Genomic DNA, 25,000 nt, shown 5'->3' on the forward strand with positions numbered 1-25,000 from the left:
ATGCAGGATGGAGCGAGACGGCGGCAGCCTCTTTTTCCGTGGTCTCCAGAACCGCTCCCACGAGAAGATGAAGCTGAGAACGAGAAAGTCCACCTTGTACCTCAGCCAGCAGAAGAGCACTGGGCGCGGCGGAGGTGAGTGAGTGGGTGTGGAAGACGAGCGGAGTGGCGGTGGCGGGAAATCGCCGACACTGAGCGAGGGCTCCATCTGCTGGGGGGTGGGGGGGCAGGGGGCAAGAAATCGCTTTGCTCTCGAGAAGGGATCCTCGATCCCTGTCGCTTGCGCGGCAGTGTATTCTGCATTATTTTGTGCCGTCCTCCCCACAGCCGTGTGAAATGAGTAAGCATGATGTGGCCATCCCCTTTTCAGAGAGGGGGTCGCCACCCTGGCCCAGTGTTCCCGAGGTTTCGTAGCTACGGAGGGGCTGATTCCTGGAGTGCGACCAGGTCTGACCCCCGCCGCACTGCTTTTTCTTCACTGCCATCTCCGCCTTTTCTTTGGTCCTGATGTAATGTTGACAGGAGAAAAATCATCCCAGCAAGTGGGATTTTGATCTGTCGGAGGGGGTATTTACTATAAAGATGGGCTCCTCATTCAGTAAGTAAGTATTTATTTTGCGCCTTTTATGGGCCAAGCGCGGTTTTTCAAGGGCCAGTTCTGAGTACGGTTTCTTCTGCCTGAGTCCACGGACTAAAGAGGAGGAAAGGAAAGAACAAGGTTTTCTGACAGCAGATACAGTGCAGTCGGGAGGTTTGTTTCTGAAAGATGAAAGTTCAGAAGGGGCATGTATGTGGTCTTGAACGTACCAGTTGTCTGAGAAACATTTAAAATGTGTTCCTGGAGAAGAAGGAAGGAGAGTGGCAGGAACCCGGAATGATAGCAAAGACTCACAGTGGATCAGAGGCAGGTTGCAAACTCAAGTCCTCAGGAGGCCGGACAGGCAAGGCTAAATGTATACATAAGAAGTCAAAGCACCCTATATTTCAGTACCAGCCAGTTCCCAGTTGAGCTCTGTGTTGCCAGATCTTAAAGAGTTTTGATATGCTGCAATACAGATGTTAATATAAAACCTGATTTTTAAATGTTGGCAACCAAATTCACTTTAAAAAAATATTGTCTACAGGCAGTCCATTTGTGATTAAGAGCAGGGCTTTGGAGTCAACATACAGACCCGGTTTTGAATCCTGTTTAGTTATTTACAACCGTTTGACTTGGGAGAAGGCAGTTTAACTTCTGAGCCTCAGTTTCCTCATATATAAAATAGGGCTAATGATATTTTCCCCATAGCATTGAGGACTAAATGAGATAGTGCATGTAAAGGAACGAACTCAGTGCCTAGCATAAAATGCATAGAGGACCATTTTATATGCTAGTATATGCACATTATACAAAGTGTCGCTTCCTATGTTAGTAATTTGTTAGCTGGTTTCTTTCATTAGATATACATATAGGATAACCTAATTAGCCTAAGGCCTTAGTTAACCCAATCTTTTTCAAAATGTACCTTAATATTCTCTTTATATTAATAAGTTGCCAGAAAGATTGGTGAGGCTCTGGCCTTTGTCTAACTTTCCGCCCAGGTCTGCTTTGAGAGTAGTGTGGAGGGGCCAGAGTTCACCACTGCTTTAACAGAACCTGAGCAAGGGGCCAACCAGAGCAGCAGATTTTAGTTCCCCAAGTGGAATTTGCCTGACTTTTGTGCTACAATTACCTGTTTGTTCATTTTTTGTTGTTTTTTTTTTGTTTTTTCAGATCTTCTTGGTGAAAACATTTATCTGGTCTTGTTTACCATAGCATTACGAATATGTAACTGCTTTTTAGTCCAGACAAGTTTTGTTCCAGATGAATATTGGCAGTCTCTTGAAGTTGCACATCACATGGTTTTCAAATATCCTTTGTAGTTTCTTTTCTGGACTAGAAATGTGTATTCATCTTAGGAATTGTGTCAGCTCCATGACATATTTTCAATAGATTTTCCGTATTTTCTCCAAATAATTTTAACTTATAAAAGTATGCCATTATTTTACGCTAATATTTCTTCTATATCTTTCTTTGATGTTAGTGTACCTGACTCAGCCTTTAGCATATATTCCCAAAGGGTTCAGTAATGTGGAGGATATAGATGAAGTAAAAAATACATTCCTGCTTTGAAGAAGTTAACAGTTTAGTTGGCCAACTGCATTTTTACTTCAGATATCCAGTGTAAAATACTATTTTTTAAGCTTCTTTGCCAAAAAATAAGTGTTTTATATATAGAACTGAAAAGAGGTTTTGTTTCAGTGCTATTTAACATTAGTCCTTAATATTACTAATTATGGTTATTTGACTTGGGAATGGACAGAAAGATTGAGGGGTTACACTTACCCCTTAATCTTTGCAAGCATATACAAGATTCTGCACCTTTTGGGGAAAGACAGTGTTCAGTTGCTGGTAAGTTTAAATAAAAGTAATCAAAATAGTCATTAACAGATTTATTCCACCCCTTTTTTAAGGTTAATGTATATTAACTAAATGATAATATTGGTATCATGAAGTTTGTTTTTAAAAGACTACTGTTGTTAAACTCAGACCGCATCTGGGAAGCCCAGGGTTCAAAGACATACTGTGATGTGTAACTGTTCAATATGTGCTAAAACATAAGACTGAGCATGAAAGTGTTCTGCTGTGAGCAATCCTGTTAAGATATACAGATTCTCAGAATGACTACATTATATATTATTCATACTTTAGAAGTAAATTTCCTTCATAAAAGGATCACTTAAGAGCAGTGTTGTATCTTGCTTTTTTTAACTTGTGAGCAGAGGATCATGTTATATGAGCCTATGAAGACTAAATACATGTAAACCCACCCAGGATTTAGTGTTGAAATTAAAAATGAGGAAAATTAATTTGACAAAAAAATATAGTGATATATACAATCATTGTGCTATGTAGTAATTGGCCATCAATAGTGAGCAGGGTTGTACTCCCTAGATCATGAATTTCTGGGGTCAGTCACCAGGAGAGGATACAAAAGAAGAACTAATGGTGCAAAAGTTTTTCTAATCCCATTCTCAATATCTTTAAGCTATCATCAAGTTGGACTCAGAAGTTTGGGCCTTCCCCATTTTCTGTTAGGGAAGTGGCCCAGAATTCCAAAGGCCGTCTAAATCCTGAAGGGTTTTTTGAAGCCTGGAAAGACACTGAGGTTCTGGAGTTTTTGTTTTTGTTTTGTTTTTGTTTTCTTAGGCTGTATTGTACCCTCCCCTTTGCAACAATATTTGATTACCCATTTTTGAGAAACAGGACCATATCGGTAAAATTGATGCTTCATTTGGGAATATCACAGGGAAGGAAAATTGAGAGCAGTAGCAGGGTTTCTCCCATTAACACATGTAGAAGTTAGGAACTATGAATTCTCTTTCCCTCTCTCAGAGCTACCCACTAGCTTCTAGATCAAGAAGGATATTCATAAAGACTCTAAACAGGGCAAATATATATAATATCCCAGAAAGTAGGTTATATTATGAATGAAGGAGTCTTCAAGATAGAAAAACTTCCTATTCCTCCACGATCTATCCACTGCCCTCAACCTGTAGCTGACCCACCTGGCCATTCTGTGATTTAAAGGAAACCTCCTCTCGTCCCCATCCTACCCCCCTCCAATACCCCTCCACCCTCCAAAAAACCTCTATCCTACCTGGAACTTGAGCAGATAGAGAACCATTATGATGCTATCAGTCAGTCATTCATACTCTCATATTGATTATTTTTAAATATAGATTATACAATTTTGAAACTAGAAGGGGTCAGAGAAGTGATAAAGAAAATAGACCAAAGTCACAGCATGTTAAAAGCTAAAACTAGATCCTAGGTCTACTTATTTACAGCCTAGTGTTCTTTCCAGATAGCTTCTCTCTAAACTGCATAAGGTGAAAAGAACTAGGGATGGCTTAAAGCTCTGCTGTCCAATATGGTAACCACTAGCCACCTGTGGCTACTGAAGACTTGAAATGCAGCTAGTCCAAATTGAGAAGTGCTATTAGTGTAAAATACGTACCAGACGTCAAAGAACTAGTACAAAATGTGAACTATTTCTGTAACTTTTATATAGATTAAATGTTGAAGTGATATTTTAGATATAATGAGTTAAACAAAAGCACTAAGATTAATTTTACCTGTTAGATTTTTTTTACTTTTTGACTACTATAAAATTTAAAATTCGGTATGTGGCTCACATTGCATTTCTACTGGACAGCACTGGCTTAGAATATGTGAGAAGAAAGAGGGATAAGAAGGGAAACCTGTGGGAGTACCACAGTGGGGGCTTTGAACGGTCAGGAGATGGCACAAGGGCATGTGGCTCCTAGAGCTTAAGGGAGGAAGATCTTAAAAGAGCAGGAGCGTAGAAAGGTAAGCCGCCAACACAGGCCTCACCTTCAGGGTTTACCCCTGGCATGTTCCTTCTCCTCCTTTTTTTTTTTTTTTTTTTTTTTTGCGGTACGCAGGCCTCTCACTGTTGTGGCCTCTGCGGTTGCGGAGCACAGGCTCCGGACGCACAGGCTCAGCGGCCATGGCTCACGGGCCCAGCCGCTCCGCGGCATGTGGGATCTTCCCAGACCGGGGCACGAACCCGTGTCCCCTGCATCCGCAGGCGGACTCTTAACCACTGCGCCACCAGGGAAGCCCTCCTTCTCCTCTTTACCCCACCGCCCTAGTTGTTATTTTCCAGAAGCCATGTGTAACTGTTTAATTCTTGTCAGGTCCTTATAACCTGGAAAATGATGATATCTTAAAAGTCTGGAGAGACTGCTAATAACTGGGAATTTACAACTCCACTTATTTTTGTGTTGAGCTAAAATCTACCTTCTCTTAAATTCAAGATTTCTACATGACAACCCTTCAAAAAAGTTTTATTTATCCAGGGTAAATATCTCCAGTTCTAAACCTCATAATCAGATAATGTCCTCTAAACATCTTGTAATTTATTAATGTCCATCTTAAAATGTGGGTCTCGAAACTGAACACAATATTGAAAGCTAGGGTAACTAGCTCAGAATATAGTGAGACCATTAACTTCATAAATACTATACTTCTCTCAGTGCACAAGAATCCTTTTAGTCTTTTAGGGGCTACCTCAACACTCAGCTCCTATTAAGTCTGTAGCAAAATTAACTTTTTACATGAAGTACTTTCATACCTGGGAGGTGAGGAGGAAGCTTATAGATTATTATGCAGGGCAAACAGAAGGTGAGTACAGAGGTGCCTTTAACTGTATTTTACAGTGCACAGTTTAAGTGGAATTATGAAGTACAATGTACCTTTAACTCTAAGATTTAAACATTTATTTACAGATTATTGATAAAGGACGTAAAGCTAAAGTGTTAGAAGCCACTGATAACTGAAAGTAAAGCAGCTCTAATTATAATGTAAAATTAGTGAAGTTTGATCCAACAAAAATACAGATTTACATATAAATTTTTAGAAACACATCTTTTGAACAAAGTAAAATTAAGTTGTGATCTACCAGCAAGTGTTACTTTCTTAATAATAACTGTGACACATTTTAAAACTCAAAGATGCTAATGTAAACATTAGAATCATTAACTGTAATTAAGTTATAATATATTTACTCTTTTTACTCTTAAATTTATTCTTTAGTGTCATCTGACTGGACACCATGTTTCTATAATTATAGATTACTTAAAGCTTAAAAAAAAGTAACATTATTTTATTATCTATATTGTAGGATAGGGGAGCAATGTAACTTAGTAGCTAAGAGCTTTGGAGTCAGGCAGACTTGGGTTTGAATCTTGACCTCCACACTAGCTCTGCAGCCTTGGGGAAATTATTTAACCTCTCTATGCCTCAGTTTTCTCATTTATAAAACAGTACCTGTTAGAAGCACTGAATCAGCTGATATACATAAAGTACTTAGTATGATACTTAGCATACAGTAGGGTAAATGTTTCATAAAAAATTACCTACTGTTATGCTACTGAAAAGAACTACATGTGCTTCTAAAATAGAACCTTCACACAATGAAATGGTCTGCTGGCTATTTAAAATTAGTAGTGTTGTAATATGTATGTATATTACAGAGAGAATGAGAATGAGAAAACTACCTTTTGGTATTTCCATGAAAATTAATGCAATTTTTAAGGTATAAATTATTTTTGCACAAGAATAGAATAATACATCTTTTTTTTTTAAACTAAGAATGGCTTTCGATTGATAGTTGGGTCAGCTTGTTGATTTCTTATGATTTTAAAGTATGAACTAACAGATGTTTTTAATATCTTTTTTTTTTTTTAAACTAATGAAGATTTGGATTCCTAGACTTGCCCAAGCACTTCTGTCCGCTATAGCAGACTTGAAGCTTTACTCATTAATGAAGCAACTAGAAAATCAGCAAGTGGCAAGATGGGTGGTAAGTCCTAAACACTTTAGAAACTGTATGTCAGTTACTTCATTCCTACAAGCATGAAGCACATGAACAGGTCAGTCAATACGATTGATTCCCAAAACAGTTTCAGAAGATAATTTGTACAACTTTATAGAGGTACTTCCAAAATTAAGAACAGTAAAATGCAAGTGGACATGCTCTCTCTCTCCTTCTGAATGAGCCCTAGGTGGCAGAAGCCACTGATGCCCTCCAACACTATGAGAGGCTAAACCCTAGGACCCAGCCTTGGGAAGAAGCATGACTCAGAACTGAGTCCTTGCCTCACTCTCCATAATATTCAGTAGGAATAGTTCTAAACCACTGCCTACCTCACAGATCACCTCAGCTGTTTACAACCCTTGCTCACTCTTCCTCCAGCTACCTGAGACATATCTTTTCACTGATGCACTCTTTCTCTTCTGGCTAGAATGGTAAAAATAGCTGGACTTTGTAAGAGAATGTGGTATAGAAGACTGTCTTTTGTCATTTGGCTCATTTCACAGTGGGGAGATAGATTCTCAAACTCCCATTCAAATCTTGAATGGATTTTCCCATTTAAACCATAAGTAAGCTTATATGAGCCAACTTAGAAATCTTACTACCTTTTTTATATTTCTGTTAGCAAATATGTTCCAAATTTCAAGTAACCGATGTACCAACACATTTCTGAATATTGCTAATTTATTGATATTAACAATTTATTAATTATTGATAGGACATATTTCTGCAGGTAGTGTGTTGATTTGCATTAAAAAGACAGATTGCTTTAGCGATTGAGTCCTTGATAAGTGATTCAAGGATTAAGTCAATCTCTTTAATTTGTGCTTATACACACTGTCGAAGGCTGAACCTAAAATGGCAAAGGCATAATACTTCCTCCAAAGTAGCAGCACTAGGATCTTCTAGCTCAGGAAGAGCCTTTAACTTCACAAAAATTGGGAACATATTTTAAAGTCTGTATTTGAAGAGATAGGAAGCTGGTACGACATTTAATACCCTTGCACCAACTAATAAATTTCTTTTAAGGCATTTGTTTTGTAGACTGAATGATGCTTCTGTTTGCATGTTCTACCAAAAAGTGGTTTATTAATTTAGTCAATTTCCAAATTAAAATTTAATGATGTTTCCTGATAGTCATGATTTTTTCTCTTACCTTGTCTTAAATTTTCCACCAAGAAACAGGACAACATTCCAACCAAGGTCAATAAAAATCAGTCAAAATACTTGTCAGTAATATAAGACAATTTGAGGAATACTGATTGTGAGACTCTAGTTATGAATTTCAATCTTCTCTGAACTCTACCATCAAAGAATCTGTGTTCTATGTCTTTTATTAGTGTGAAGTGAGATTTAAATCAAATGCAATGCCACAAAAATGTACCTCAAAGTATAAACTTCTTAACTTTAACAAATACAGACCTGGTATCATAGATGTGCTTGATGTAACTTCTTAAAAACGATGTTTGGACATGCCCACTTTTAACATTATTTAGACTTGCTTGCTATTTTCCTTAGAATACTAAGCTTTTCCATTTCCCACTCCATATATGTTTGCTTATAATTGTTCTTAGTTTTTTTGCCAGTTATGCTCTTGGTTCACGTGGTATTGCTGTACCAGAACTCTTACAAACACAATGGAAACTGTTCTCACTATAATTGCTCTTTTCCACTATCCTTTGGAAGGTTCAAAGTTTATGAACAGGTGAGTAACAGTACTGTTATAATTATGTACAAAACTCTAAAGTATGCTTTTGAAAAATCTTAAATTATCAATATATTGCAATGTCCAGTGGACCCCCTAATGCTCATAAAGGCTATTAGAACCACAAATTCACAGTTGATGTATTTATTATAGCAGGAAAGAGATATACTCAAACCAGATAATTAAGGAGAGTTTAATAAAAGGACTGTTTACAAAGGTGTAAATAATGTTTGGAAAAGCTAGTAAGGGGATACCATAGTACCCAAGGGCTAGTCACAACAGGAATTTTCAATTACCCTTTGGCCCCAAGGAGCAAGGAGAGGAAAGTCACTGAAATCCATAGAGCTGTAACTTTGAGAGGACCCCAACAGGAGAGGGGCACAGCCAGCCTTTAACCATAGCAAGGAAAGAGCAGGGTGAATAAAATACCCTGACTCTTCTGCCCTGCTGTTAACCAATACTAATGAGAAGCCAAAAAGCAAGACAGCCCATTGATATAGTCCATAAAGGTCAGCCTCCCTGCACATTGAGCAGGTGAAGAGTAGAGAGCAGATCTGGATGGGCAAATAGAAAACATATGGACCTGGTTTGGGTTTATATAAATTGGTATAAAATACCAAGCAAAGGGAACATGAGAAAAGGCACAGAGCTATAAAAGGGCTTCATTGTATTCTGGGCAGGTTGTCCAGAGGAGCTAATGTGTGGTAGGATGTGTGGGAGAAGAGAAGAATGAGGGATGAGGCTAGAATGGAACTTTGCCTTTCTCCAGAATTTGGACTTCATAGGTAGCAGGTTACCACTGGTGGCTTTCGAGAAGCATGACATAATATGATTTAGAAATAATTCTCTCGTAGTAGCAGTATTTAGGATATACCAAAAGGGAGTAAGTCAGAAAATTTGGGAATCTAGTTAAGAAAATTTGGGAATCTAGTATCCATTCTCCCTTATATGTAAGGTTTTGGGGAGGATCAAATCAAATAAGATCACTTCTGCATTAGACTCTCGACTGCAAGAATAGGTATTCACTTAAGTTACCTATAGATGAGGATATCTAAACATTGATTTCTATCAAATGAGAATAATACAACAGCTCTCAAGAATTAAATGAGACTCTATGGACAGTATATAGTGTATAGCACATGGCCTATTACAAAGTAAGTGTTCAGTAAGTACTGATGATTGACAATGATATTAAGTAATATTTCTGGGAAATTAAAAAAAGACTATGAAAAGATTCCAAATAAGTCACACAACTGTGAAAAGATCCTAGAATAGTGAGAGGACTTGATGTAAAATGATGGCAATGAGAATGGTGAGAATGGGGAGGAAACACAGTGGATGTGTGGGATGAAAAATTTCTATTTAAGGTGACTCCAAATTTTAAGACTGAGAAACTGAGTGATACTATTAACTTAAACATTAGACAATAAACAGGTTTGAGAGAAAGGTGTGGAGCTTATTTCATACAGTTTGATTTTGAATGCCAGTAAGAAATTTATGTAGACATATTCAGAAAGGAGTAAGAAATCCAAGTCTGAAAATTTGGAGTGAGGTTAGGTAGGCCTAGATGTATCTGGGCATCCCCTAGGTAGTTCCACTGTGGCAGAATTTGCAATTAGGCTGTCTGCAAGTCAGACCAAGCCACAAATGTTTTATTTCACCTACACAGTGTTTGTTTTTTGTTTTTTAACTACTTGGCAAACTTTTTAAATTGGGAGATCTTACCTAAAATATGGATTTCTAGTTTCTCTTGAAAAAAAATGTAAGGCCTGTTAACATTTTGGGCCAGGATTCCTTCATGATGATATCAGAGCCCCCATGCAGCCAATATCACACATTTTTTATTACTTATCTGGTCTCTGTAAGCATTTGAACTTGAAATCCCTGCTCTTACATCTTCACCAACATTGGAAATTTCTTTATAGTTACTTATTAGTTAATAGGTATGTAATGGTACCATAAAGTTGTTTTATTTTGCCACTGTCTGTAGTCCTCATGATTAAATTATCAGGTGCTCGCCTTCAACCCTTTATTGAGAGAAGTCCTAACAGTAAAAACCCACATTTCTATCCATGATCATATAGGTTTTTATAAGTAAGCTTTTTAAAAAAAAATCAGGTGTATATACACATCTTTCAGTTGGACAAAATTACCAGCTTACATTCAAAACAAAACCACATGTGCCCAGAAGCCCATCATTGCCTAAATAAACCCAATGTTTCTTTAAAGGAGCTTTTTTTTTTTTCCCATATAAAATGGGGACTGTCTTTTATCTCTTATGTCTTTAGGAGAGACTTGATCATTTTTCCACCAGGAAAGCAACTGGCAGAGTTGTATGGTTAAAAGTTGGTATACCTTTCAGTAAACAAGATAAACACTAGGACACAGAATAACTTCTTACTTGAAAATACTAGAATATTAAAGCTGGAAAAGACCTTACATATTACCTCTCTTTATGGATGAGAAAAATTAAGAGCCAGAAGTTTAAGTAATTTCCCCAAGTTCACATAGCTATTTATACCAAAAGGAAAATGCTCTCATTGTTTTAAAAAAAATGTTATACCACAGCATAAATAGATAACTTCTGAACTCATTTCCTAGTTGTCTTGACAATACCTTTTCCTTGCTTATAGTGTCAAGTACTCATCCCTGGTGGCACTTGCCTTTATAATTCGTCCCACAGCTGTTATTCTGTGGATACCTTTGCTGTTCAGACATTTCTGGCAAGAACAGAGAAAGCTTGATCTTATTCTACATCAGTTTTTACCTGTAGGGTAAGTATGGCTACAATCCATCTATTAATTTTAATAACCTATAAATTATAAATTATGAACAAGATTTTACATCTTTTAGTCAGTTACATCTTCTAACATCAATGAGAATTGTCAGACCAAGGAAACATAGTATTTCCAATTTTACATGTTATATTTTTATTTGTGATTCTAAAGTATTTTAATTTGCTTAAATGCGGATCTTGGCAATTTTTCTAAATTAGAACTTTCCTATGCTTTATTTCTTAAATATTTTTCAAATACATTTTAGAGATACTTGATTCCTTCACACTTGTATGGGGCTTTATAATATATGTGTTCACATATTACCTGATTTTCACAATTCTTGGATCTAGGCAATGTAGGTATTTTTACTTTGTGATACAGAAAATGGAGGGCTTGGTGAAATTAAAAATGAATTAGCCAGTGTCACTGGGTTGATTGCTCTGATAGAAATGGGATTGAAACCCAGGTCCTCTTAACTACATTTTGAGCTCCTAGGATCAGAATTATCCCAGGTATCTAGTGGAATATCCAAAATAATTATTTATTGAAGGGATGAATGCATTTTGACTCTTAAAACAGTGATCTTCTTAATATACTAGTATTCACTCTGTACAGGTTATTTTTGGTAGCTATTAAAAAAGGACAAAATCATCCGGTGGCTAAGTTGCCAGTGTTGTCACTTCTCAGATTTATTAGCATTGTTTTGGAAGTAATGCATTCAGTCAGCAAATATTTATTTAATCCTAGTATGTGCTAGGTGTCGTTCCAGATGCTGGAGATACAGCAATTTAACAAAATAAAGTCCGTTTCTTCATGAAGTATACATTCTAGTGGGGGGGAGGACAGCTAGAAACATATGATTAACATGTTTCTCAAATGACAATAAGTGCTATAGGGAAAAATCATGAGAGCCTACAGATGAAATTACAGCCCCAGTCAATATCCTGACAAGTTATGAGACCCTGAGTCAGAGACACCCAGTTAAGCTGCGCCTGGATTCTTGACCCACAGAAACTGAGATAATAAATGTTCATAATTTTTGGTTACCACATTTTGGGGTAATTTGTCATGCAGCAATAGATAATACAGAGTTTGTTACTTTTAAAAAGTTTATTTAAATACAGCTTCTCTCAATGAAAGATCTTTCAAAACGATATTCAGTTGGTAAAACTTTTAAAGCATTTTTAAACTGGCTTTTGATGCAGGGCACTTTGCAAAGCCATATGCCACTGTTGGATTTTCAGCAAGTTCAGAATGTTAATCACCTTTTTATTTTGTTTTTCAGATTTGTCACTTTGAGTTTCTCTCTGATAATTGATCGTATTTTTTTTGGTCAAGTAAGTAAAAATATGCTTTTTTTTATTTAAAAAAATATTTTAATGTAATCATTCATTACACTAAAAACTCAACCTTTTTAATCCATGAATATTTGGGAGCATAAGCAAATCATTTTTTTAATGATATGGGATATATTAGAAAAAAACTACTAGCATATGCCTTTGGTTCACTTTGCTGTGCTTTCTGTATAACAGAATTGTATATTCCTAATTGAAGTTCAAGAATCCATTTTCAGGCATTTTTGTCAGGTTTGAACATTTTTGTCAGGTTTGTAACAATAAAGGTTAATTTTTGAATGATTTTAATTGACCTCAATTATTCAGAATTTAAATTAACCAGAATATTCTTTAAGCATCTGATTTGGCATTTTAATCTTTATGACTATTGGTAATGCCTTTGGTTGTTTTTAAGTTCCCTGTTTTTAAGTCACTTATGGGTTCTGGAATCAGATGCCACTGTCTGAGGCCTAGTGCCCTCATTATTAGCTGTAAGACCTTGGACAAGTTGTGTATCTTTCTTGCCAGTTTCCTTATCTGGAAATAATTGTGATACGTGTCTCTTACAGTTGGAAGATTAAATGAAATAATACATGTAAAATGCTTAAAACACTGCATGGCACAGTGAGCCCTTAATGTTAGCTGCTGCTGTTATTACCTACTTTATGCTATAATTCAAACTGCAGTGTTTTCAAAGCTTTATCTTAATAGGTAATGTCTTATGCCATAAGGTAGAACAGTAAAAATTTTAATATGGGTACCAAACACATATACTCATAAAAATTATTTTTAAGGATTCTCTTTATGTCCAGTTGTATGTAAAACTTAACACTGTCATAACATTTATTCATACTTTAAATCTCAAGAACCTAGTGTTTCACAAATTAACAAAAAACACATTAATACTTAGAGCATAAAAAATTAATAAAGAATGATTTCATTGTTATTACAAATGACAATGAAAACACAACTATACAAAATCTATGGGATGCAGCAGAAGCAGTTCTTAGATGGAAGTTCACCGTGATACAGCCCTTCCTCAAAAAACAAGAAAAATCTCAAATAAACAACTTAACCTTACCACTTAAAGGAATCAGAAAAAGAAGAACAAACAAAACCTAAAGTCAGCAGAAGGAAGGAAATAATATAGAGAGAAAATAAATAAAATAGAGATTAAAAAAAATAGAAAAAAATCAATAAAACCAAGAGCTGGTTCTTTGAAAGGGTAAACAAGATTGACAAACCTCTGGCCAGGCTTCACACCAAGAAGAAAAGAGAGAGAACCCAAATAAACAGAATAAGAAATCAAAGGGGAGACACAACAACCGATACCACAGAAATACAAAAAACTATAAGGGAATACTATGAACAATTATATGCCAACAAAATTCGACAACCTAGAAGAAATGAACAAATTTCTAGAAACATTCAGCCCACCAAAATTGAATCAAGAAGAAACAGACCTACTGTATAGCACAGGGAACTCTACTCAGTGCTCGCTCTGTGGTGATCTAAATGGGAAGGAAATCCAAAAAAGAGGATATATGTATATGTATAGCTGATTCACTTTGCTGTACAGTAGAAACTAACACAACGTTGTAAAGCAACTATACTCCAATAAAAATTTTAAAAAAAAGAAATAGATAATCTGGACAGACCAATCACTAGAGGTGAAACAATCTGTAATTTTAAAACTTTCTACAAACAAAAGTCCAGGACCAGATGGCTTCACAGGCAAATTCTACCAAACGTACAAAGAAGAGCTTATACTGATCCTTCTCAAACTCTTCCAAAAAATTGAAGAAGAGGGAACACTCCCAAAGATAGTCTATGAAGACATCATCACCCTGATACCAAACCAGACAAAGATACCACCAAAAAAAGAAAATTACAGGGCAATATTTTTGATGAATATAGATGTAAAAATTCTCAACAAAATATTAGCAAACCAAATCCAACAACACATAAAAAAGATCATACCACAACCAAGTGGGATTCATCCCAAGTTCACAAGGATGGTTCAACATATGCAAATCAATGTGATACACCACATAAACAAAAGACAGAAACCACGTGATCATCCCAATAGATGCAGAAAAAGCATTTGACAAAATTCAACATCCACTGATGATAAAAAACTCTTACCGAAGTGGTATAGAGGGAACATATCTCAACATAATAAAAGCTATTTATGACAAACCCACAGCCAATATAATACTCAATGGTGAAAAGCTAAAAGCCTTCCCGCTAAAATCTGGAACAAGACAAGGATGCCCACTCTCACCTCTTCTATTTAACACAGTACTGGACGTCCTACCCAGAGCAATCAGACAAGAAAAAGAAATAAAAGGTATCCAAATTGGAAGGGAAGAGGTATAATTGTCATTATATGCAGATGACATGATACTCTATATGGAAAACCCTAAAAGCTCCACACAAAAACTACTAGAACTGATAAATGAATTCAGCAGGTAGCAGGATACAAGATTAACATACAGAAATCAGTTGCATTTCTTTATACTAACAATGAAATATCAGAAAGGGAATGTCAAAAAACAGTTATCTGGGACTTCCCTGGTGGCGCAGTGGTTAAGAATCTGCCTGCCTATGCAGGGGAGATGGGTTCAAGCCCTGCTCTGGGAAGATTCCACATTCCGTGGAGCAACTAAGCCCATGCACCACAACTACTGAGCCTGCGCTCTAAAGCCCACGAGCCACAACTACTGAGCCCGCGTGCCTAGAGCCTGTGCTCCGCAACAAGAGAAGCCATCACAATGAGAAGCACCACAATGAAGAGTAGCCACTGCTCACTGCAAATAGAGAAAGCCCGCATGCAGCAACGAAGACCCAAAACAGCCAAAATAAATTAAAAAAAAAAAACTTTCAAAATTGCACCCCCCCAAAATAAAACACTTAGGAATAAACCTGACCAAGGAGGTGAAAGAATTATACACTGAGAACTATAAAACATTAATGAAGGAAACCGAAGACGATTCAAAGAAACGGAAAGATACGCTATGCTCTTGGATTGGAAGAATTAATATTGTTAAAATGGCCATACTACCCAAAGCAGTCTACAGATTTAATGTGATCCCTATCAAATTACCCACATTTTTCACAGAACTAGAACAAATAACCCTAAAATTTATATGGAACCATAAAAGACCCCAAATTGCCAAAGCAATCCTTAAGAAAAAGAACAAAGCAGGAGACATAACCCTCCCAGACTTCGGACAATACTACAAAGCTACAGTAATCAAAACAGTGTGGTATTGGCACAAATACAGATATATGGATCAATGGACCAGAACAGAGAGCCCAAAAATAAACCCACACACCTACAGTCAATTAATCTTTGACAAAGGAGGCAAGAATATACAATGGGAAAAAGACAGGCTCTTCAGCAAATCAATGAATTTAGAACATACCCTCACATTATGCACAAAAATAAGCTCAAAATGGCTTAAAGACTTAAATATAAGACATGACACCATAAAAATCCTAGAAAAGAACATAGGCAAAGCATTCTCTGACATAAATCATACCAATGTTTTCTTAGGTCAGCCTCCCAAGGCAACAGAAATAAAAGCAAAAATAAACAAATGGGACCTAATCAAACTTAAAAGCTTCTGCACAGCAAAGAAACCATAAACAAAATGAAGACAACCTACAGAATGGGAAAAATATTTACAAACAATGAGACTGACAAGGGCTTAATTTCCAAAATATACAAACAGCTCATACAACTCAACAACAAAAAAACACACAACCCAATTGAAATATGGGCAGAAGACCTAAATAGACATTTCTCTAAAGAAGCCATGGCCAACAGGCACATGAAAGGATGCTCAACATCGCTAATTATTAGAGAAATGCAAATCAAAACTTCAGTGAGGTATCACCTCACACCAGTCAGAATGGCCATCATCAGAAAGTCTACAAACAATACATTCTGGAGAGGGTGTGGAGAAAAGGGAACCCTCCTATGCTGTTGGTGGGAATGTAAGTTGGTACAGCCACTGTGAAAAACAGTATGGAGTTTCCTCAGAAAACTGAAAATAGAATTACCATATGATCCAGCAGTCCCACTCCTGGGCATATATCCAGACAAAACTCTAATCCAAAAAGATACAGGCACCCTTATGTTCACAGCAGTACTATTCACAATAGCCAAGACATGGAAACAACCTAAATGTCCACTACAGATAAATGGATAAAGAAGACGTGGTATGTATATATGTGTGTGTACACACACACACACACACACACACACACACACACACACAAATGGAATACTACTCAGCCATAAAAAGGAACGAAATAATGCCATTTGCAGCAACATGGATGGAACTAGAGATTATCATACTAAATGAAGTAAGTCAGGAAGAGAAAGACAAATACCATATGATATTACTTATATGTAGAATCTAAAGTATGGCACAAATGAGCTTATCTACAAAACAGAAACAGACTCACAGACATATAGAACAGACTTGTAGTTGCCAATAGGGAGGGAAGGATTGGGAGTTTGGGATTAGCAGATGCAAACTATTATACAGATAATAGATAAACAACAAGGTTCTATTGTATAGCACAGGGAACTATATTCAGTATCCTATGATAAATCATAATGGAAAATATATAAAGAAGAATGAGTTCGGGCTTCCCTGGTGGCGCAGTGGTTAAGAATCCGCCTGCCAATGCAGGGGACACGGGTTCGAGCCGTGGGCCAGGAAGATCCCACATGCCATGAAGCAACTAAGCCTGGGCTCCACAACTACTGAGCCAGCATGCCACAACTACTGAAGCCCATGTGCCTAGAGCCCATGCTCCGCAACGAGAAGGCACTGCAGTGAGAAGCCCATGCAGTGCAACGTCGAGTAGCAATGAAGACCCAACGCAGCCAAAAATAATAAATACATTTTTTAAAAAAAGAATGAGTTCATATTCAAAATTATTAATGTAAACTACGGTCTGTTGTTTAGACTTCATTCTGATTTAATTTCATGATTCAGCCAAATTCCCTAATGCCAAAGATTCATACTTGGCACTAACACATTTCTATTTCTTTTTCCTTCAATGATGCCAGTGGACTCTGGTTCAATATAATTTTTTGAAATTTAACGTGATGCAGAATGTGGGATCATTTTATGGTTCTCATCCATGGCACTGGTACTTCAGTCAAGGATTTCCAGCTGTCCTGGGTACTCACTTACCCTTCTTTATTCATGGCTGCCTTCTAGCCCCAAAGAGGTATAGGATATTTTTGGTGACTGTGCTGTGGACACTGCTAGTTTATAGGTAAGATTTTATTTATTCAAATAGTTCACTTTTTAAATGTTACCAAGAAGTTAACTAAATTATTTAAAAGGTAAACTGTTTTATCTTGGAGTTGCATTAATTCCTATGATTTGTTAGTGGGGATTATTTAGCAAATGGAAAATGTAATAATTATGCTGGTACTCAGACTGAATACTTCTGATACAGTCTGCCTAATATGGATACATTCAATTTTTAAAGAGGTTGAACAAATTGTATTTGCTTTTAAAGAACAGAAACTGCCAAAACTTTAAGTATTGAAGGACCAGAGAAATATTTTGAAAATGTATGCACCTTTATTTGAAATTTGAGTAAAATAACTTACTTGGATTGGTAATAGAAATCCTTTTTTTAGAATGCAATTGTACTTTAGAATATCACATTGACATCAAATGTTAGGATTACTTTTACATCATCATCACCTTATAACTGAAGAAGAATGAGACTGATTCCTAAAGCATGAAATTCAGTCTCAGTAATTACAAAAACAGATCATGTTAATTATATTCCTTTTAAATACATTAACTTCTCAAACCATCATTTAATATAAGAAACTAATATTTTCTTTGAATATCTTTTTTTACTATAGCATGTTGAGCCACAAAGAATTCAGGTTTATCTATCCAGTTTTACCATTTTGTATGGTGTTCTGTGGTAAGTATTTTTGTATAATAGAGAAAAAAATCAATAATAAAGAAACAGTTAAAAGACAATCAATGCTTATTAAACTCTAAAATATTATTTATTTTCTACTAGGCTAAATAAGAATTGCTCCTTAATTGCAAATTGAGTATATTACTGCAGCATTCTCTTTTTGCAGCCTAAATATCCTTTTTCCTGTGTCCTGTAAAGTGAGATAAAAACATAAGGATCCAGTATCCGTGACACCTTTTGGTGGTGGTGTTTCTGGCTGTCAGAAATCTTTCGCTAAAAAGTAATACAACATGTCTATTTTAGAATAGCTAATTTAAGTTTATAGTTAAACTACAAAGTTCTACATTCCACAAATGAAAAATGTATATTGAAACTAATTTTTAATGCTTTACACACATCTATCCCTTCAAGACTCACTCTAATGCGTATGCAATTTTTAAAGTGATTCACACCTCTGACTTAATTTTTAATCTTTTCTCCATTTTTCCACTAGGTCTTTTTCAGTAAGTTTTTTACATATGGCTTCTAAAAAGTCTTATATTACTCGGCTCTGGAAAATATGAATTTTTTCATTGGTTGGTTTGGAAAATTTATGAATTGAAACTTTATTAACTTCAAGTTTAATTCAGAATGACTGCTGGCTTCCTTCAAATATTAATCACTAAAAAAAAATCACTGGACTAAGGAGGGAAGAAATGAGCAATCTACTGGGCCTGAAGGCTCAGAAAAACTAAGAAGTTAATGGTACCAAACTTTTTACTTAAAAAAAAAAAAAAACCTCCAAACAACCCATTGAGTTAAGCAGCCTTCTCTGACCAAGTATAAGTGACCTCCTACAGATCTCAGATGTAATCTCTTCAATTTAGACACAAACATACACATCTATGTATTTGAAACATATAAAGTCCTGAAACCAAAGTTAGTGTCCTATTTATAGTCTTACTTCATATACGAATGCAGGCACAAATAAAAATATAAGCATCTAAGAGATACTTGGCAAGTTTTAAGAATAGTGGGACCATTTAGCAGAGCAAATCTGTTCACAAATCACTATTCAGATTTAAACTTTTTTTTTTTTTTACAATAACTTGAGTTAGAGTTATATTGTTTGCTTTTCACCCAGCTGAGCATTGCCAGACTACTAGAGGACAAATATTTCTGTGCACATGTTTGGTTTGGTTAATTTAGGAACTTGGTTTCATTCCATTTTTAAAATCTGGTTTTTCCAGCATTCCACTTCTCTGCTCTGTGTCTTTACAGAGTGTTTTAAAGAGACTGAGTTGTCTGAATTCTCATTCCCATTCCAAAAGAGTAAGTCTTTAAGTGGCAGGATCTTGGGTTGGGTTTCTGCTTAATCTGTTTTTGCTACAGTGGCCAGTGCAGACTTGCTGGTCTCTGATTAGGCCACTTTGTTTTTCCATGTGCTAATCTTTTTAGCAAAACTGCACATGCAGGGCTTCCCTGGTGGCGCAGTGGTAGCGAGTCCGCCTGCCGATGCAGGGGACACGGGTTCGTGCCCCGGTCCGGGAAGATCCCACGTGCCGCGGAGCTGCTGGGCCCGTGAGCCATGGCCGCTGAGCCTGCACGTCCGGAGCCTGTGCTCCGCAACGGGAGAGACCACAACAGTGAGAGGCCCGCGTACCGCAAAAAAAAAAAAAAAAAAAAAACTGCACATGCACTGTTTCAAAAGTCAGATAAGGATTTTTAAAGAACAGTGGTTCCCCTGCCCTCCCTCCCATTACCATACTCAGAGGCAATCACTTACACTCTTTTAGGTGGTTATTTTGTTATTTGTCTCCCTCTCTAAATAAAATGCTAATAATGCTCTTAAAGGTTACTGTTTTTGGCATTATCTACTGACTTCTCACTATGGAAAATGAAAATATAGATTTCCTTAGCAAAGTGGGTTTTTTTGTTTTGCCACATACAAGAATTACTTTTACAAATTAAAAAAGAAAATTGTTTAGCATCTCCAAATTGTCCAACACTATAGTGATAGAAAAAAATAATAATAAAACATAAATCTTTTTCTTCCAGAAAGAGATCCATGCCACCACTCATAAACTGACCACTGAAAATCTCCCAGGAGCTTAGTGATATATTTTTCTAAGAGGATATTCTGTTATACTTCCTCCAGAATTACTGAGACTTGTATGTACACAATCCATTGCTAGTGCTTGGGAGATTAAAGTGATAGGTAAATGGAATAAATACAAGTCCTATTTATTTAGCAACTATGTACCAGGACAGGCAATGGACATACATTTTTTTCTAATACTTGAAAAAGGTACTGTTAGGGAAGACAGGAAACTAATTCCAGAGCTAGAATTCAAATCTGTTTGTTAGACTCCCTAGCCATAATCTTTCCGCTATACCTCAATTCCTCTTTCTAGAAAAAGGTCAAGACATGGATGATAATGGATAATGACAGTGAATGGTCAGAGAAATTACAAAGATGACGTATTGCTGATTTCTTGTTTGTCCATGACAGTATTACAGCTTGTACTACACTTCCAAGAAAGATTACAAATATATTTGCAATTAATATTTGCTTAGCTATAAGAAAACAAAACATTACCAGTGTTACGATTCAACGTGTCTATCTTTATATAGGATACTCCCTAAACAACCTGAAATTGTGGAAGAAACCAGCTCTAAGTTTCCTGTTTTTATCAAATATGTTCTTTGCCCTCTATACTGGTTTAGTTCATCAACGAGGTACTCTTGATGTCATGACTAATATTCAAGAACTCTGTTACAACAATACAAATACATCTTCAGCTTCAGTACTTATGATGATGCCTTGTCACTCTACTCCTTATTATAGGTAATAAAATTTGTTCACTATATGCTATTATTATGAAAACTACTTTAAAATTCCTTTTGGATTCCTGGATTTAAATTAACTGATCAAATGACTGTAAGAAATTTGAAACTGCTATTTATGTCAATGAAAATCATACACAACTTTTAAATAAACTTTAATATTCTTTTTTCAAAACTTACATTTAAATAATCTGATCAAAAGCCTATACAATATTTTATACTATTTAAAGGCAGTATAAAATATCATATAGGCTTATTTGATGGTACTCTTAATAAAGAAATTCACTTATCATTGATCTGTACAAATCTTTGTGATACATCTTATTATTTACATAATTTTGAAATAATCTCAAAACACTGGATTCAAGTCCAGATTTACTGTTTGACTGTTGCCCTGGTCTTAAACCAGTGTTTTTAATCTCTTTGGATATCAGCTGTCTTGCTTGTAAAAATTAGGGAATTCAATTAGATGACATCCTAATGCTTGGATTAAGTGTGTCTGGGAAATAACACTGAAACTGCCTGAATTATGCAGGACGTTTAAAAAGATATCATTGACCCTATGCTTGTATTTCAGGAAGCTGTATTATTTCACCAATTGCCCAATAAGGGTAAAAGGACAAAGCAAACAGCTTTCCTTTAGAAAATTCTTTACCTATCTGGCTTTTTAAACAATCTGAAGTTAATTTTCCATGTGCACATTCAGTCAACTTAATATCAAACTTGGTATCATTTTAAGGTAATTTAACACTTTTGGAATACTGTACTTAACTGAATCATTAATGCCAATCATTAATGTGCAATTTGGAAATGTCTACCAAAAACCACAGGTTAGATGGATGTTAAGACCCCAAGTATCCCTTTAACTTGAGGATCCTATACTATATAAAAAAGACTAGAGCTGAGAGAGCGACATTCACTCTCCATCCATGCTCTCAGTAGTGTTAACACTGAAGAGAACAGGAATTCTAGAGGTACCAAGATGCTCTCCCATACATGGTTGTAGTGGTTGATATCTTAGCCTTTGTATACTTCACCTAGTTCTTGTCTTACATTTTTTCAACTTGCACAATGGAGCACAAAAAAAAAAGAAAAAAAAAGTCTGATACCTACTTTGGAATATAAGGCTGGCAGCTTTTTCTCTGTTTCTGCTTTCCCCTTGAAGCAAGACCTTCATCTTCAAAATTGTAAAAGTCATGAAGTATTTGAAATAACTTTCTTTTCTTTCTTTCTTTCTTTCCTTAGGCTTTGTTGGGTCTTTGTTGCTGCCTGCGGGCTTTCTCTAGTTGTGACAAGCTGGCTTCTCATTGCGGTGGCTTCTCTTGTTGCGGAGTACAGGCTCTAGGCACATGGGCTTCAGCAATGGCAGCATGCAGGCTCAGTAGTTGTGGCGCATGGGCTCTAGAGCGCAGGCCCAGTAATTGTGGAGCACGGGCTTAGTTGCTCCATGGCATGGGGGATCTTCCTGGACCATGGATCAAACCCATGTCCCCTGCATTGGCAGGTGGATTCTTAACCACTGAGCCACCAGGGAAGTCCCAGTCATGAAGTATTAAGGTCATGTGTAAATTTATTTATATTTTCTTTTTTTATAAATTTATTTATTTTTGGCTGTGTTGGGTCTTCGTTGCCACGTGCAGGCTTTCTCTAGTTGTGGAGAGCAGGGGCTACTCTTCGTTGCGGTGCGCGGGCTTCTCATTGTGGTGGCTTCTTTTGTCGTGGAGCACAGGCTCTAGGCATGCGGGTTTCAGTAGTCGTGGCACGCAGGCTCAGTAGTTGTGGCTCGTGGGCTCTAGAGCGCAGGCTCAGTAGTTGTGGCGCACGGGCTTAGTTGCTCCGCGGTGTGTGGGATCTTTGTGGACTAGGGATCGAACCCGTGTCCCCTGCATTGGCAGGTGGATTCTTAACCACTGCACCACCAGGGAAGTCCCTATATTAATTTTCCTGAGGCAAAGTTGTAAGCATGGCTTTTTGCATGGCCCAAGTAACTGGCGTAAGTTGTTATGATTCATCAGTCCATCTTTTTTACATACACTCTAGTCTTTCTATGCCACAGTAAAACCATTACTTATTTGAATTTTGATCAGTGAACCCATGTTGCTCTCTATTACTAAATCTTATATATTTAAGAAAAACAAAAAAAATAGGAAAGACTTAACATGCAAGGATTCAGAGCAGAAAGAGGAAAAGAATCCTTTCTGGTTCATGACCAGTTTTCTACTTTGCCAGATATTACTCTCTTATTAACAAGCAACATACCCAGTCCCAAAGGCCCCATCCATCCCTGGAACAGCATACTAATGTTATAGACTATTGAGTCCCACAAGCTGCTGACCTACTTCCCGCCCTGAAATGGAGTTTTGCTCTTTAGTTTGGACTTGAAGTTACTGCACAGGTACACAGTGTGAGAATCATATTCTCCATTTTTGAGAAAACTGCATTAAAGGTGTGCCTCCTCACCTTAACTGGAACCTAGTTTAGATTCAGATTTCACATTTTGTTATGTGAGCGTATCTTAAGAGTAATTTGAAAACTTTCACGAAAAAAATTTTTTTTTTACTTCTTGTAACTATAATGGTAACTTTCTTTTTATAGCCATGTCCATCACCCACTTCCAATGAGATTTCTCCAATGTCCCCCAGACCTGACTGGAAAAGGTGATTATCTTGTTGAAGCAGATATATTTTATCTAAATCCCTTGAAGTGGTTGTACAGAGAGTTTCAAAATGATTCAACACTGCCTACTCACTTGATCATCTTCAGCATCTTGGAGGAGGTAAGGGGACGTAAAAAAAAGGTATAACTCAGTATTTTTATTTCACCTCAGGTTTAGCAAACACTCAGGTAAATAGACAACATCACATTTTTTATGGTCCCTTTCAACCCGTATTTTATAACTGGTCTTTTCCCTAGTCCAAATCAGCCCTAGTTCTATAACTACCAAGGAATATGTTATTTACCATGAGTTAATTATTTTATTAAGAAATTGCATTGTTTTATTAAGAAAAGGGTTTCAGAAGAACAAATAGGTCATTCTTAAATTCTTGAAACAGTACTCAGCAAAATGTAGCCTTTATTTACGTAAACATTTATTTACTTCTAGGAAATAAATCCTTTCCTAATTTCAAACAAGTATGAGAGAACTGCTGTTTTCTTCCACACTCACTTTCCGGAGCGTCGAACTGGAAGTCACATATACGTCTATGAACGGAAGTTAAAAGGGAAACTCAACCAAACATGAACATGAAATTCTGACTTTGTTTAGATCTTTCTCAGAGAAAGAGACATTGCTGAGCAGAAATATCCAGATGCTGCTTAAATATGCTAGTAAATACTGGATAAAATTCGTGGAACTAGCAGAAAACCACTATGAACTGCTTTACCAAATATCACTACTGAGGAAATATATGAAAAATATCACAAAATATAAAATCATATATTAATAATGCAATGCCAGATTTTAAATAAAGACCTTTAGTTTTCCTCATGGTGTACTTTTATTGTTTCTTCCACAATATTCAGATGTGCAAGAAATTTCACAAGAGAACAAGTCAGCAAGCTCATAAGGCAGCAAATTCTTCACAAGTCAATGGGCTCTTGAACCCACAAAAAAGACAAGAAGTGTAAGATTATAAAATGTTAGAGATGAAATTCCATCACAATGTACTTTTTTCAAGCTCTACTGGAAATTTAACACAAAGATCAGTGTTAATTACACTTCGTCATGTATGATTTGAGCTTGCTTTAAGCTCATACACTGAAAGGAAGTCTCATTTCATGCACAAAATCTGTTGCATGCCTGGCTTCCTTAATAAATCTACAGTTGAACATTTCTAGTGCCAAAAAAAATTCAGCAAAGCTAAACTACAGGAAAATGCAAGTTAGTAAGCTTTTGCTTGATGCTTCTGAGTAATAATATAAAATCATCAAACGATACTTAGAAATGATAAAAAGACATTGTTAT

At 36.4% G+C, this 25,000-nt stretch overlaps 1 protein-coding gene across 1 annotated transcript; it reads left to right on the forward strand.

Annotated features, from left to right (window-relative positions):
* On the forward strand, positions 1 to 24,519 carry PIGB (phosphatidylinositol glycan anchor biosynthesis class B; the record flags this gene model as incomplete). The annotated part of the gene is given in 14 exon segments (XM_079700180.1): positions 1 to 134; positions 522 to 558; positions 560 to 566; positions 1,753 to 1,880; positions 2,281 to 2,430; positions 6,305 to 6,409; positions 7,996 to 8,126; positions 10,760 to 10,900; positions 12,189 to 12,240; positions 17,327 to 17,538; positions 18,146 to 18,210; positions 20,824 to 21,037; positions 23,632 to 23,812; positions 24,140 to 24,519. Coding segments are annotated over 14 exon segments (1,695 nt in total). The 3' UTR covers positions 24,278 to 24,519.
* Positions 24,520 to 25,000: the final 481 nt, after the last annotated feature.

This window comes from Hyperoodon ampullatus (genome assembly GCF_949752795.1).
Source record: "Hyperoodon ampullatus genome assembly, chromosome: 3".
NCBI lineage: Eukaryota > Metazoa > Chordata > Mammalia > Artiodactyla > Ziphiidae > Hyperoodon > Hyperoodon ampullatus.